This window comes from Mycteria americana, chromosome 7 (genome assembly GCF_035582795.1).
Source record: "Mycteria americana isolate JAX WOST 10 ecotype Jacksonville Zoo and Gardens chromosome 7, USCA_MyAme_1.0, whole genome shotgun sequence".
NCBI classification, from domain to species: domain Eukaryota; kingdom Metazoa; phylum Chordata; class Aves; order Ciconiiformes; family Ciconiidae; genus Mycteria; species Mycteria americana.
Genome location: NC_134371.1, coordinates 56,820,247 through 56,837,468, shown reverse-complemented (window position 1 = coordinate 56,837,468; position 17,222 = coordinate 56,820,247). Strand labels below are relative to the sequence as shown.

At 39.7% G+C, this 17,222-nt stretch overlaps 1 protein-coding gene across 1 annotated transcript in view; it reads left to right on the top strand.

The window, feature by feature from the left end:
- Nucleotides 1-9,096, top strand: part of ST6GALNAC5 (ST6 N-acetylgalactosaminide alpha-2,6-sialyltransferase 5) — a 72,645-nt gene extending 63,549 nt beyond the window's left edge. The window contains exons 4-5 of the mRNA XM_075508570.1: nt 1,231-1,338; nt 7,928-9,096. Of these exons, the coding sequence (XP_075364685.1) occupies nt 1,231-1,338; nt 7,928-8,159 (340 nt within the window). The 3' untranslated portion in view covers nt 8,160-9,096. The remainder of the gene's footprint in view (nt 1-1,230; nt 1,339-7,927) is intronic.
- The last annotated feature ends 8,126 nt before the right edge of the window (nt 9,097-17,222 follow it).

The following is a 17,222-nucleotide window of genomic DNA, read 5'->3' as shown; positions in this document are numbered from 1 at the left end:
GGAGACCTGCTGTCTCCTTCTTCAACAGCATTTGAAAGGAGGCTTTTGCGTGAACTTGATTTCTCTGGAGCAAATACCCGACTGTGTGCCTCCATTTCTAAGAGAGGTGCCTGACTTGGTCCTGTAGGGCTGCCCCTAAATATGCCTTTACAACACCTTTAAGACATGCTCCTCACTGGTATTTCCTTGGCTCTCCCGTTCCAAGACTGCCAAGCTCTCCCCAGGCAGAGGGACAGTGCAGGAACTTAACAGAGGACTAGGACTTTCAGTGCACGTGCCAGGCAACCAGTAACCATTATAGTACCCAGCTCTTACACACTAAACAGCAATGACAAGCAAATGCTAGGAAGAGGAAACGTTACTGTTGCCATTTTGCAGATAAGAACCTGTGATATAGCAAAATTTAAGCACAGCTTGTAAATCTCTTACATCTGTGAGCAGTTACATGGAGATACCTCCTATTTTGCATAAATAATGCTGGGATCAGTCGTGCTTCTTTTAAAGATTTCTCCCAGCCTGCAGAGAAGGCCAGGAAAGGAAGTGCCTTAGAGGGCTCCCTTGCAGCACTGTCATTCATATTCAAAGGTCCCACCAGGCAGGGATGGGACTTAGGGCAGGCAGAGAGGTAGCACCTAGGATGCAGGTTTCCCAGGCTGGCTAAGGGACAGGCATAGCTGCAGCTAACTAAAAGTTTCCTGCCAGCAGTCACAGTGAATGGCTGGGAGCTTCTAGAAACCAAATCACAGACAGGGTGGGAGGAAAGATGGTTAGACCAAGCACTTGAGGTCAGACCTCGCTCCAGCAGACAGGCTCCTCTGTATGCTGCGGGAGGCAGCATTTTAAGCAGCCCTCTTCATCCCCTGTGATGCGTCTTCCTGAGCACTTAGTGTGTAAGCTCCATTAGGTGGTTATAGATGTGTATAGATAACTAGGAGAAGAATATAAATATAGGTCATGAAGTTTCAGTCACTTAAGGTAAACTTACCAAAAGGTCAGCTAAATATTAACATTGCTGTGCCCAAAATTAATTACAGCAAGGGCAGTTTCTCCATAGATTAGTCCACTGACAGAAGACACTAGCGAAATCATTAAAAGATGAATGAGCAAAGTAGTCTTGGTTGCCCAATTTTCATAACCTTTCACAAGAATGAAAAAAATGCCCAGAAATTGCTTCAGATATCTCAAGAATTATTTGTCAGCCTAGAAACTTAATTATGTTTTTGCTTTCAGGAAGATATCCAACACTTGGCTTAGCACGGGCTGGTTCACAATGACTATCGCATTAGAGCTCTGTGACAGGATAAATGTTTATGGCATGGTGCCACCGGATTTCTGCAGGTAGGATTTATTTTGGAACCATTATAGCCAACAAGGTTGTACATTAAATATCTGAATCTTTTAATTTTTTTCCTCTACAACATGTCTTCAGTACTCTTAAAGCAATTAATTAACATGTCCCAAGATCTGATTCTGAAAACAACAAACAGCATTTAATTATGTTATATAAAATATTTAAAAATTTTGTTTGCAGTGCGGGAGAATTAATCCATCTTGTTGGTTTCTTTTAGTCTCTGAATATTTATCAGCTAAAAGTAATGCAATAATTGGCATGAAATTAATCTGAAAAAAAGAGTACTGGAAAACATTACTTTTAATTTGTTTTTAAGTTTCTCCCCAGTTAATAGAGGAACAGAGTTCTCACAGTGACTAGTTTCTAAATTGAACTTTCTACGCAAGTCAAATTAAGGTGGTTGTTATCTCTGTCACGTAAATCCCAATCTTCCAGTAAACTAGCTTCCTAAATAATCCCCACCCAAAAAACCCCCAGAATTTGGAGCTGCAGAATAGATGATCAGTCCTGTAGTCATCCATTTTGGTCATGCAGGGTGTAGGCCACAAGTGGTAGAAGCAGCACACAAATTCTGTCAGTGGAAGTTATGTGACCCCTTCATGCTGTTTTATAAAGTAACAGCACGTGTACATTTTACGGCTATGTTGTGCCTCCAGCCATATTCGGGACTCGGGCCCAAGGTGCTGGTTAAGGTTTCCTACTACAGATCAGTGATAGAGGGAAACACTCTTCAGGACTTCCGGTACTGGACCAAAATCACATTGGGCACATGATGCAAGGCACTGATCCGCTATAAATTCATACAAAATTGTTTTACATCAGCAATCTTTGTGCTGACTGAAGTATCACCTGTCCATCCATTACTAGGCCTAGCACTCTGGCCTTTCAGAAAAATGTGGTTGTGTGCCCACACCTAGTCCTGATGCCATTTGCACTGTTAGGTGACCCAGCAATGCAGAGAGCTGGTACTGGCAGTCTGGAATGATGGCATCAGCGTAACGTTTCATCACCTGCTCACGAATCCGTTTCACTAAGAAGTACTGGCTTGAATTTTCTGCTGCAAATTTAGTGATCTCACTGAAGTCTGGTTCATTGACTAATTCAAGATGCCTTTCAGGGGCAAGGGGAGCAAGGCCGCAGTGACAGGTTAGCTCATCTGTCAAAGAACAGGACTGCTTTGATGTTCTTCTCAGCACTGAAAAAGATCATTTGGGAATCTGCATTTGTCCTGGGCGCGTAGTAGAAATCCCTGAAGAAATTACAATATAAAATGTCAACACTAAATTCCACTTTGTAATAATTTCTACAAATTATAACAAAACACTGATGATAAATGCTGTGATGTACTGCCAGATTTCATCATGAATTCTCCAAGGAAAATAACAAACTTGATCAGATGTGCCAGACAACATAAATACCTTCCACAGCACAGCATCTCAGTTCCCCTGTCATTTCAGTTGTCCAAGACACACTTCAGTTTCTGTAAGTGGCTGGTCCAGAATTGGCTGTATTCCACTGGCACGTGGAAGTAATTCTTAAATAAACTGATGATCTAAAAATGCAGAAGACAGCAATTCACTGTAAAGCAATGCTCAATCCTAACTTTTCAGGCAAAGTCAGATTAGTTTAGATACATATACTTAATTTAAAAAAAAAACCCACAACTTTTTGAGAGAGGCTAAAATTGTCACTAGACCATATGAAAGGCTTTCATAGAATTGATACACTGAAATCAAATGGATATAATATTAAATTACAACACAAGAAAGGCTATAATCAATCCTACCATTGATAGATGTAATAATGCTTACAGCCTGCATAAAAAAATCTTAACATAAAGGTACACTTACCTGGTTGTACCAAGGGGAAAGGTCATTTCTTAATCAAAAGAATATAAAGTGTCTTTACTTCAGGTTTATTCCCCAGATGATGAAGAGGAAAACTGTAGTTGCCATGCCTGGAAGAAGCTATCCATGATGATCTATGAAAGGAAACTCTTGCCATAAATAAAGTGAACCTTCTTAGTTTGCTCTTCAGCCACTCATTAAGAAGTTAAACAGTGCTTCCTTTCAAAGAAATAAGACAACAAAATAGAATAGCAGAAATAAAGAAATATTCTGTAATTTTAAGCCATATTTCCTGTTTTTTCAGTCAGACAAAATACAAGTTACCATTTAAAAAAAGAAAAAAAACCAAAACAACAAAAAACCCTCCACCCTACCTCTCTCATGTGTGTTATACGTAGTTTATTTGCTGTACAACTAAAGAATCATTAAGATTTAAAAAAAAAAAAAACAACCCACACAACAACTCATTTCTATTCAGAGTTAATATCACCAAATTTAGAACTTCGGCAGATACCCATTATTTTTAAGTATTAATTTGTGGAGTAAGTAATGAGTGTGGGTGATCACTGTCACGGAACTAAATTAGTATCACATCTGTAACGTGAAGGACATCTCAAAGGTATCGTGAATATCATACTGTTGATTCTGCTACAAATTATTAGCTTAAGATCATTAACCAAATTGCTTCCTACCCATGCAGGAAAAACAGTCTAGTGAAGGAGTCTGGAGTACAGACTAAAAGATTTGTCACTATTAATTGCAACAACGTGTTTTAGATTCCTTTCTATTTACTTTCACTGGACATTGATTTTTATAGCTGAACTAGAATTGGTGACCTCATTATTATAAATTTCTAGTACTTTACAGCAAAGCTATATGTAATATCGAATCCTTTTGCTACAGATTTATGCTGTAGTAAGGGTTAATGACTTTCATATTACTCTCATGCTGTTAAATACATCTGACTTGCACATTCTAGAATAAGATGAAAGCTTGTGCTTCCATGCACATTGCAAAGATTTTGGAGAGTGTACGCACCTCTCACTCTTCCGTCACAAGACAGACAAGCCATCTTGCTGTATTTTTTCCAGTGCCAGGGATCCAACCCTAGCCTTTGCTGGAGCAAACTAGCACCCCAGATGGGAAGCATTTCCTTCTCTGAGCTCCCTCTGGCAGCCTGCCGTATGCACAGGACTCACTCCTGAACTGGGACATCAAGGATCGTCCTCTTGCCTCCCTCCATCAGCAGCCAGATTGCGGTACACAGAAAGCACCACAATTCCTGAAGGCACTGCAGTGCTGCTGCTTTTCTTTGTGGCTGCTCAGCAGCATCGGTGGGAAGGACACAGACAAGCCTTAATACAGTTTGTAATAACTTCAATCCCTGTCCACTGGAGTATTGGCAGCAGTGAGAGGCTGGTTCCTTGCAGATATCTCTGGGTACTCATGCACACAAGGAAAACTCAGGGTGTTAGTGAGAAGAGCCCTCTTTAACTCCCCTCCTCTTCACAGACTTTCTGGAACTCACAGAAACTTAAAGCTTAATTCTGAGCCTTACTTTAACTTATATGAATAATTTTGGCTCCAATTATGGAGCCAGATCATTTTCCTATAAGAATCCTCATTTGACTGCCAGGCCATTTTCCATCTGTGATAATTTGCCTGAAAACTGGCATTTGAAATCCTTTAATCTATTCCTTTGGGTACAGCTTTTAAATCTAGTGTTTTCTTACCACCCTCTCTCCACTTTCAATTGCCTTAAATCAAGTGCAAAGGAGCAGTAGTTGCTAGTTACATTTCCTGGGGCTTATGAGGGGCTTGATAGAAGGGGTGCTCACAGGATTGTAAACTGTATGGGAGATAGTCACGCCCTTCGGTCCATAGGCCTGGATCTCACCTCATTACCTTAATAACGAAATGCATAAATGGTCTGGAAAACAGGGCTAGTACAGAGGTGAAGGAAATCAGGTCTTGGGAATAGAACGCAAAAAATTATCCGAAATCTTCATAGTCCTGGTGCAGCACCTTGCCCATCACTCAACATGTTAATGACACTTTATTCACCCTTCAAAATATGAATTGTTTTACAAAGTGTTTGAGTACATATAGTTTTAGTGGGTTGATTTATAACAGCTCTTCATTGGTAAAGGAAGAGGTTGACCAGAATGTGATAGGGGATGGCCTTGTTTTTCTGCCTTGTTTCTTTTGAGGCAAACACTGTTTGCTGTATTTTCAGCTTTCACTGTGGGTGGATACCATCTGTGGGAAAATGTGCACTGAAGTGGCAAACAGTAGATGACTGACAGTGGGTACAAGCACTTACATGGTTGCTGTGCTGGCAGGCTATTAGGCAGGAAGTATAGTATATTTTACAGAGGAACTTTCCTAGATTCCTCCCAGCTGTGATATTAATATGCATGCAAAGTCTGACAAAATACTGATTAATGTCCAGTATCAGTCAGTGATAAAACAGCATCTGTTTTAATGTTAATAAATGAGGTGGCAAGCAATTTCCGTATAGAAATTACTCATGCCTTTCATTTGCTGGTGACACAAGCTAATTGCAGAGTTAGAAGATAACACAGTACAGTTAATTTGGGTTATGGTGTAGTTACTCAAGGCAGAGTTCAAATCCAGACCTTACTAACATGCAATCTAGGGGAATCCAGAACTCCCACAAAAGGAGAAAAACTTAGACAAAACATCCTAGGTACCTAACTGCCTTTCAGAGTTCCTAAATCCAAAATGCAACATTTGGAATTTAGCCTCACAGCCTCAGTCAGCTGCAGAGTAGTCTTGGAGAGGTCTAAAGCCACAGCATTTTCATTTCTGCATTGAATTCACCTCCAGTTCAGCCAGTAGACCCGCATACAAGCCTTGACCGCACCCATCAGGGGATGCCTGAACCCAGCAGGGTGCCCAGACTGTGCGGCTCTGGCTCTCTCACCTGCCAGGCCCTGTGCAGCAGGTGTTTCGGGACTGTTTCTGATGGGACATTGCACAAAATATAGCAACCTGTTACAGCCTGGAGCTAAGGACATCCACTTAGGATACTCTGGTGTTAGCTTCAGAGCCTTTGATGTAATGTAGAAGCCCTGTCTTCAGCAGGGAAGTCCATCGCTAAAATGCGCACTGGTAGAATACTGGTAACATAAGAGATAAAGCACTTACTGGGAGGTACAGGCTTCAAAACGTTGCTTCAAAGAGGTAACAGAAGAGTGTAGCCCTAGGTAAATACTGAGTTAGCAGAGTGAGAGAGAAGAAAGAGGGCCACTGTCAAGCCTCTCCTTCCTCTCTCCGTCTGATCCACCTACCCCCTGTACCTATATACTTTGGGTTTTACGTGGACAAAAAAAATGACCAGTGTTACTATAGATCCTCTGTGAGAAATCTGATTCCAGTTACCACTATCATGCATTGCTAATTTCAGTGTACAGCAAAGGAATAGGGAGGAGACATACAGCGATTAATTTCCTGCTTTTTGCTCTTCCAGTTCATGTTCTGCAAACCCAACTCAGGCCTTCATAAATAAAAAGGGGGGGGGGGGGCAGCAGAGGGAGGATCCCAAGCAAATCTACCCAGAGATATCAGGGCCAGCAGCCTTGCAGGCTCACGAGGCAGTACTGGGCCCTGAGCAGTTAACTTATTTCCACTGTGACTGCATTTGTTCAAAGTCTATTGGAGATATGATTTCAACTTTACTAATCCTAACTTTAAAGCAGTAAATATCCACCAAGCAATATAGGTTTACCCTCGAGAACACAAGAGTAAAATCCAGCTTCAGTGCAGAAAGGAAGAGCAGTCTAAATGAGAGGCAGAGGCCTATTTGTTTAGTAGTTCTTAAGAAAAAATAAATCACATTAAAATGTATCCTGTTAGATTTATAGTAACCATACAAATGATTCATTTAAGAGATTATAACAAGAGGTCCAATGTATCAAAAAAGTATGTGAAAAATTAATTGAAGATTGAGATCTAATGGTTGTAGCTAAAAAAAAAAAAGTATTAAATTTCTGTAGGAAGGGTATTTTTTACATTACAAATATGTTTTCTGTAGGTGAGGTACTGAAGGATTTCTTTTCACTCTCTTATGTGTTCCGGTGAGAATATATACAGTAAATTTAGAATCCATTTTATTCTAGAAATGTAATTTTATTGTTATTCTGGTCTTGTAAGATTGATCACTGTGTTCTGTTACCAGGAAGCTAGATTGATTGAATTAAAACATTAATCTAAGATAAAAATGGAAAGCAGCAGCAATACCATACATTACCACTGCATATACAATATGGATAATGGTAAAATAAGAAAAATTAGAGAATTGCATAGGTGACATCAGCTACCTTCCCTATCCCCTCTATCTTCCCCTTCTTCCCCCTGTTCAGTAAATACCTCTGCAAGGCTTTTTACAAATCGCAATATAGATGTAAATCTCTTTTAAGCAGCTTGCTTCAAATTTCAGAGTACTAACACAGCCCTGCAGCACTCTCCCTTGTTTTTCAGCTACTGCTGTCCTTTATTTACCTGGGAGGAGGGGATTAAAGGAGAGCAACAGAAAGAGCAAAGAAAACACCTTTACCCCATTTTGATCTATTAAATATGCAAGAAAAATACAGCTACCTAGAAGTTTGGTTTAACTGGGAGAAAAAGTGGATTTGAGCCCATCAGCATCTTTTCAATCAGTAAAAAAGAACATCTCGGGCTTCCATCTATTTTCTTTCTTCCACAGGGATCCTAATCATCTTTCAGTACCTTATCATTATTATGAACCTTTGGGACCAGATGAATGCACAATGTACATTTCACACGAGCGGGGACGAAAGGGCAGTCATCATCGTTTCATCACAGAGAAACGAGTGTTTGAGAACTGGGCACGGACATTCAATATTCACTTTTTCCAACCAGACTGGAAACCAGAACCACTCACTGTAAATCACCCCGAGATTAAACCGGTGGTCTGAGGGATGAATGCACAAGACCGCAATCACAGTCACCCACTGTGTCAGCCTTCGGGGTGTTGGACCTTCTGGGACAGCAAGGCAACCTAGAGGAGAAGAGTAACAGGATTTGCAGCTGGTAACTGCAACAGCAGTCAGGAAGTTATGATGAAGGAGCAGAGCATATCAAGAGTACTTTCTGTCGAACTGTGTATTAATCCAGTATATAGCCTTTTTTGGCCATCTGACTTCCTGTATGTGTATGTGATTTGTGAAAAACAACTTGAGTATCATTAACGGGATGGTTAATTCATTATGGTTTTTTAAAGTACAATGCCACTGAATTTTCATAGTGAAAACTTACGGTATTTATTTAATGGAGGTTTTTATGCAACCTAGGCCAATATTTTTCTAATTCACAGTCATGTGGTTGTTTATCTTTCATAATCTTTCAAATCCAAAATTAATATTGCTGATGGTTTGAAAGGCCTAGCTTTTTATTTATAAAACTTGTTTCAAAAATATGATTCTATATAGCATGTGATTAATATTTGATCTGGAAATGTTGCATTTCTTTTAAAAATCTTGGGCTCCATTCCAGCCTAAAGCCTTTAACAGCAAGAATGGTCCCATGTGCAGATCTAGCTAACTTTACATGCTGACATCTCATGTTAATATGAAAAAGGTAGTGAAATTTCTGTTTGATATTAATGTGCATTTGCTGCTGTGCTATCAAGCTGCTGTTTTTTAATTAGGGGTGGGAGGAAGGAGGGCAAAGTTTATCCAGAAAAATCACTGTCTATAGCAGCATGCTTTCAATGAAGAAGAGACCAGCTAAGGCTGGAGGGGTTGTGTTCTGTTTTCCCTCTTGTAGTCCTGCAAGAGGCTGAAGGAGCAACCCTCCTGAGGCAACAGACTACTAGGCAACAACAGCTTGAAACAACATGACCAAATTTCTGAAATCAAGTTACACTACTAGCCATACTAGCCAAAAAGATTACCACACTGCACCTGCAAAAACCTCTGCCTTCCACTCTTCCAAGATCATTGCTGACCTCAGAGATCCTGGATCGCACTGAAGTTGGGATGTGAAGAGTTCCATTAGCACAAAATTGTCCCCTTGAAAAGAGCAAAGTTATACTTGACAGTTTTTTCGTGAAGTACATGTGCATGGCGAGTCCCTGCAAACCCAGGAGACGGACAGTGCTAGTGCTGTATATGGAACATCACAGTGTGAATTACTGGGTTACATTTGGCTTGTGAATAAAGAAGATTTCAGTTACAGTATTATTTTTCCTTTTGCCTCACAAATATTAAACCTCTAATTTCTTTGAAGTAATCAGTAGGAGTAATTATTGCATGAAACATTATTCCTCACGTGACGAAAGGTGTGTCTCAGACAAATTCTAAAGCTAGAACAAAGATATTAGCTTAAAACATCTAAATCCAAGAAGCTGAACCTCAGAGGCCATACGTAGAGCTGGGACCAAACTCACTATCATTTAAAACCACTTATAACCCACGGTCTTCCTCTTTCCAAAACTGGATAGCAATAACTGCAGCTGCCCTACAGATGCCCCAAATCTCCGGGGACAAAGTGAACTGTCCTGTCAGGGGCAAAATGGTGTTACCCCTGTAACACTGCGTGGACCCAAACAGCAGGCTTCCAAGAGCCGCTCTCCTTGCTGCAGCCCTCCCCGCTATCAAAGAGCAAGAAACTATAACCTGTTTTGCCTTAAAAGTTTTCTTTTGGTGTTCTTCTTGGTACACACCACTCAGCATACAAACTGAATGCAAAGCTCTACTATAGCCAATTGCTTGTAACCTGTCTCTTGTCAGCTGGTGTTTAACTCTCCCTCTTTCACTGACTGTGTTTTATTCCTTCCACTTGATTTCACAACATTCTACAAAAAAGAGAATGGATTTTGAACTAATGGTAATTTGAACATCCCTTTCAGCATGCGTGTTGGGGCGTGTATCCAGCATATATTGCTCAAATTGATGAACTGTCAAACTGATTTACAGATCATTTCTAATGTGACTGCAAGAGATGGTACAGATCACAGTAGGTCCTCTGATGCCACCATCTTTTTGTTATTTTATTAGTGATATAATTATAAAAAGATCTCATCATTCTAAAATAGAGCTCTTAGTTTTTCCATTAATGGAGGGCTGCAGGATGTGTATGCTAAATGTTTAGTAATGTTATTGTTAAAACCAGATAATTTAAAATAGATTACACTGATCTTCAGGTATTCAGTAGAAACATGGGGACTTGCCAGACTCTTTTGTGCTCCACACTCTTGTTTCCTGTCTGCAAGACTGGTCAATACCAAGTACATCAGATGAAGTGTTAAGAACGTGAAGATGAAACATGGGATAAACTGACATTAGATCTTCTAAGAGTGAAGCAAAGGATTGTAAGTATTCCTTCTTCAGTTTCTGTTAGTAACAACTATGTGTTCTTGTTATCCTTATACACATCCAGTCTTTTAAACAAAACAAACCCAAAACTCACTTTAGTCTCATCAGTTTCCTGTGGAGTTTCAGCAAGTTCTCCCATCTAATTACAAAAAGTATGAAGGAGTATTTCCTAAGAGTATGTCACACCTGTGTATATAAAATTCACTGCAAAAGGAATTTGATGAAGGCAAGGAGACAGGAAGTTTTAAATAGGATTGATCCCACGGATTTATGTGGAATATAAATCCAGTCCAAAAAGCGCAAGTTACAAGAGTGCAAAAGAAATGTAAGTAATTTTTGAAGTGCTGCAATTTCAATTTACAAATTACTGATGTATTTTTCTACAAAAGCACTATTTTTGAACTACAGCATATCCTGCTACATTTCAGCCTGAAGTAAGGTTTTACGGCCTAGTTATAAAACAAACAGATTTATGATAGAAAATGCTGTCAGACCAGAGATAAGTAGTACAGACTAGGCACTGCTGCCATTCTCTGGTTTATGCTGTCAGCTTACACTCTTCCCTATAATTTGATCGATTCATGATCTTCAGCGCGCATCATTTCACATATTAAAAACTGTTGCAAAACAGTGTTTACAGACATCAGCAGTTTTAAGATCTATGTTACTTTACTTCTGAACTCCTTGCATTCCTCATGCTTTTATGCTTGGCTTCATCAGAGTAGCTATTTTTCATCTCAGAGAACCATAGCTCTTATGCCGTGATATGTGCAACTGGAATTGAGAATGATAAAGAAAATATCTCTGCAACTAAGAACAGAAAAATACGACCACTGGTTTCTATTATTTTGGCACAATGGCTGCAAGATGCCCAGCTAACAGCATCACGATACAAAGCAGAAACACGATGCACTTGGAGAAAACCTTCCATCCAAAGTGTTAAAGCACCTCAGAAAGACAAGTTAATACTGTTTATTCCTGGGTAAGGAAACTGAGGAAAGGGGAGGTTAAGAAACTTACTAAGACCAAGTTACAGCCTTAGCACTAGATTTTAGAAGAGTCACGTCTGCTGACAGCTACTCCTGGCTCTAGCCAGTAGAACACACAATGGCAATTTCATCTATTATATACACATACACACAAACAGGAGCATAAAGTGATAACATTCTGCAGGAGGTGCTTACCTGGGTCTTGTCCTGCAGTATTTCTGAGGCAAACTTTATAGGAAACTAGAGTGATTTTTACACAAGATAGCTCTAAGGAGGCAAGGACACAATAATATAAAAATAGCTGGAAAAACATTGGGGGATGGGGGGAGGGGAATCTAAAGAGTAAGGAATAAAACGTGGGGTTTTTTGTAGCTGTCTAGCTATGTTCCCCTGGAATATGAAGGTCAAAGTCAGGCTGGAGCTGACAGAGTGGAAAGTTGTGGCTGTCCTGCAGAAGTTTCCTTTCAATATTCTACAAATCTATCACGTGCCACAAAAACTCTTTGAAAAATTCTGATAATCGCTTCTGACTAATGAAAGTTAATTATTTTATTTGATGCAAGAAGATGTAATATCTAGTTCAATTAAAAACACAGTTTAGGGATAAAAAACATAAAGAAAGAGTTAAACAATTAAACAGTACTTGTAAGACAACAAAATGTAGTGTAAAAGAGAAGAAAGTACAGAAACCTTACAGGTATCAATACTTCACCTTTCCTGGTGCATCAGTTAATACTGATAACTCTGAGTTTCTGGCTGCCTCCTGCAAGCAAACCTTACATATCACAAGTATAAGATTTTATAAGGAGAAAAGAGGAGGAGAAGAAGAAAAAATTTTTAAGGACAATCTCCTTTAAAAAAACCTAGGAAATATGAAAGGACAAGAGTCTAAGATGGGGAGAAATTTCTCCGTACTGAAGCAGAAAAGTATAAAACTCAAAGGATGTTTTATAAAATGGCTGTACAATGGCCCTGCTTCTGCTAAATACCATTAAACCCACTAGATTGTTAAATGTTTTCTACACTGAAAATTACAACAAAACATGAAATGTCAAACGATACCCTTTGACCACCGTGAGGATGGAGTTTCAGTATCACAGTGGAAACAAAGATGGTGACTTTTATCATGGCTGACTGTAGAGCAGGCTCCATGGCAAACAGAGACATGCGGAAACAGGCCGTGAACCAGCATCTCCCTCCCTTCTGTGGCACCCTCCCAGGGGTGCCAGCAAAAGAGGACACAGCTGTCTCAGGACACACTCTTGCACTGCCAGCAGAAGAGGGAGAAATTTCCTTGTGTTGTCTGTCGTTGAACACCAGACTGAGCCAGAGAAACTACTCAGCAGATGATCAACGTACAGTGTCCTTGTTCACTGCGGAGTACTTTGACCAGGAATTGTCAGGAAGACAGAAAAGACAGGAAACTACAGACAAGCAACCCCAGCAGCCCAGACAAATGGATGGAAAACTGTAACAAAGAACAGAATTAGCAGTCATAAAGAAGACACATTGGCTAAGATGTAATGCAGCTTTTGTAAGAAAAGTCATGCCTTGCAAATCTATTTAGAGTTCTTCAAAGTTCTCTGAAGCAAGTGGACAAGAAGATGCAGGTGATGAGTCCACTTGGAGCTCCACAAGTAGTTTTGCCAGGTGTCTCTCAAAAGGCTTCCAAAGAAGCTATGGTACCATGGGATAAAAGAGAAGATCCTCACCTATAGAACCCATCTGAACATAGGAAGTAAAGGCTAAGAGGATGCATCATCAGCTTAAGGTTCCAAGCAGAATTCCACAGGAAAACCTCACAATATATTTTCCCTGCCTTTCTGTACTCTTCCCTTGGCACCTACCATAGGTCACTCCCAGACACAGGACACAGGTGCTAGACTCTGTCTAAATAAACAGATAGATAAAAAACATGAAAAAAACTTCTTGTATCTAGTGAACATCAACTTGCACACCAAAGCCCAGTTACAGTCTTGCCATACTCACAACATGCCAGGCAGCCACAAGATCTAACAACAGTAACTGCATTCTCATTTTACCGAAAGCGACGTCAAAGCATCTAGCTCAGACGGAGAGCAAGACTGGACCCTTTTCAACAGCCAAGGAAAGTCATCTTAATAACTTGCTTTCTCAGAACAGATTTATCTCCTTTAGGAGATGCCTAGTGATATTTAAACCTGTCAGCTTCTTTATACAACCCAGACAACTGTTAAGATAGCTTTTGGGACACTAGATACTTCCTGAAGTACAGGGAAGATAAAGAAAATAATGCATATTTAGCAAGATACAAGGTTTTGGGACTTTGCTGACTTCACTTTGGCTATCAGATCAGTTGGAGCCTATTAGTTAGGATCCAAACATACAACATGATGCGAGTCTGTTCATAGTAAAACGAAGGTAATTCTGAAGGGAACCATTTGGTGTGGCTGAGTTTAAGGCAAGAGCTTAGGTTAGGTTTATGTTTTAACAAAAAAGGCAAAAGAAGCGAACAGATTTATAACCTATGAGGATATGTTTCCCCCCATTGCATCCTTGCTGTAACCAAGCTGCACACAATGCCAAAATTGAAAGAGGTTACTGGTATTCAGTGGGATTGTTCATTTGCATTGGACAAAACTGGAACATTTCCCACTACAGCATTAATGGTTTTTTAATACGGCTATACATCTGTAGACAAGCATTACGTGAAACACTAAAAAGCTACTCCCGGTCAGTCCATTGCAAATGATATTGCAGAGAAGGAGCAGCTATACAGAAATGAGCAACAAAAGCAAGTGCAGAAAACCTTCTATACACACAAAAAAATGCAGATAAGGGACTACTGCAGAGAAGGGTACGTAAAAGGACTGTACAAAATACAAACATACATTGCAATGATATACTGATGGCCTTTTTTGCCATTCCACTTGTGCTATAAAGACCAAGGGAGGTAGGGGGACCCTAAAACCATCACAATTTTGAACTAAAACTTAATCTGGACAGGAAAACCAGTACGGAAAAAGTACGTAACTTAAAAAAAAACAAACAGCAGTATCTAATGCTTAGTGATGCTCTTCACTGGTAAATATCAAAGCATTTGACAAAGGAAATAAGTACCATTATATTGGAACTGGATATAAAGGACAGAGCCTAAGCTTAAAATGCCCACTACATGCAAAACCAGCAGACCTAGCCAAGCATTTAATCTATGACAGCATTATTCCAGTAAGTCCTTTTGCAGGCAAGAAAGGAAATATATTTGCTATTTCAGATTAGTCAACTTTGACACAGGGAGTAGTATGACATGCTACAAATCTCCCAAATAAACCGCAGCCCAGTTGCCTGGTCCCTACAGAGCTGTGTCACCAAAGCTACGTAGGGGTCAGCAGTGTGGAAAAAAAAGTCACTTCATAAGAAATAGCATCTACGCTAGAGCTTTGCCAGTATTGCTGTTACACTATTGAAACAGTCTGTTTCTGGTATAGCTTGGGTTGTTCAACAGATTGCTGTAAACAATGCTGCCAAAATAACTTCTGCTGATACAATTCACATCTCTAGTAAGCCTGTTGGCCAGAGTAGCAAAACTGGGCTCAGTTTTGGACAAGGCTTCAGTGGTTTTTGTGCATATACATTAAAAGAAAGAAAAAAAGAAAGGTTAAATATAAAATTTGCATGGGGAAAAAGACACAGCACAATCAAATATTAATAGATGTACATCTTCATAAACTTTGAACTGAAACCTTAAACACTATCAATTTAATCACTAAATCAGGCAGAAATCCTCATTAAGGGAGAAAAAGTAACTCATTTTAAAGAACTTGCAAGTGAAATTAGTGCTATGAAATGCTGATTTCAGAGTATGTTATGCAGCATATACAAGTTTTCATCATAAAACACCAACGCTTTCAAGATGCATTTCCCTACAGCATATTATTTTTAAAAGTTCACAGAAAGAGGGAAATCAGAAATAATAGCAGTGCACACAGCAGAGGATATTATCTTCCAGGAGAAACACATTTCCCCATTTTTTTTTAAAATTGCTTTTTACCACTTAAAAAATGCAAAAACTATTATGCTCATTATTGTACAAGAAGTGTTGAAGTGATGGTTGAGAAGACACTTTCATTATATACACTGCTATTTTCTGTAGTTCATAACTTTATGGATAGATTAGTCTCGTGGGTGAAATATTTTATGCTTGTCCTCAGTCCAAAGGTGAATTAGACTGGAAGCATGATAAAATTCACACACAGCTCTGTGACACAGACAGAGCTGGAAGATCTGTACATAGGGACACTGAGTTTTCTGATGCCCCCAATCTTTGTCCCCAAATTGTACCATATACAATCTCTCCAAATGCTGCAGACTCTCTGAAATACACCATTCCCACTTCGTGAATTGCCTTCCACTTCATCTATTTTTATCAAGTCCAAATAATCCTGAACGTATAGAGGCTTTTCAGTTCACAACACAACAAGGTACTGGATCAAATCTAACTATTTACCAGCAACTGGCAGCATCTCATTTCCCCATCTACATTGAAGGGGTAATTAGCTCAGTTTTTGGAAGTCCTGAGACCAGAAACTTCTTTTTATTCCTTCCCTCTACACATCCATCAAAGAAGAGAAAGAAGCAGCTCTCAAGCTTCAAAAAACGCTTGAATGACATGCTGTTGGCAATAGGAACAGCCTATTGCCAGGGCTGCAGACTTTGCTTGTCTGCCTCAGTGGGACAGTTAGTCCTTCAAATCTCTCTTACATGTTGAGGAATACAGTACAACACCTCCCTGTCCTCATCACTTTGCAAATCCTCTCCGCCCATGATAAATTCACAGCTGAATCGGTCTTTGCTCCTTCACAAATCACAGATTTAGTACTACGTGCAACTCAGCCCTGCTTTAGCACACAATGATGCCCATCTGAAGGCACATTAGACCACAAGATCATTCACTTCCAGTACGGTTTGTGGATGAGGTACCAGAGAATGGAAATCCCTGACTGCTGAAACAAGAGATGGAAATGGGCTCAATTCACAGATACTCAGCAACAGAATTAGAACCAGATTACATTTGCTTTTCTGTAATCAATAACGGAGACCAGCTTTTTGGGGGGGGGGAAAGAGTCCACTCTCTAGAAAAGACACACTATCACTAATGATATTTGAAAAGATACTTTTGAACAGTCTGTGATCTTTGCTTATGCTAAGACGACAGCATTTCATGGTGATATTCACATAAATATAAAAATATTTAGCTGGCATAGGCCAATGAAACGCTGATTGCCTCATCACTACTCAGGCTTCTTTCTCCACTGATTTTTGTGGGAATCTCACTTTTCAGTCTGTTACAAAACTGTAGCTTAGAGTCATACACTTGTGTAAACATTTGGGCACAGTCATACAAAACGGTGTTCTCAAAATGTAGACAGCACTTCACAGACAGTTCAGAAAGCAAATGGAGAGACATGAGAGAACGTGTATGTGAGTATAAACCTACTGTTAACTCACCATTTCTTCAGTTCAGTAACAGTAATGCATTTCACGATGTGATCCCAAAGGAGAGCTGAAAAACTGAAATGAAACAACTTATATTTTTATCATCCACGAGCACTCTAAACAACGTCTGTGAAACCCATTGCAAGACCTGTCAATGCAGTTACATAGTACAGGGTGCAGACACGAACATACAAAACTT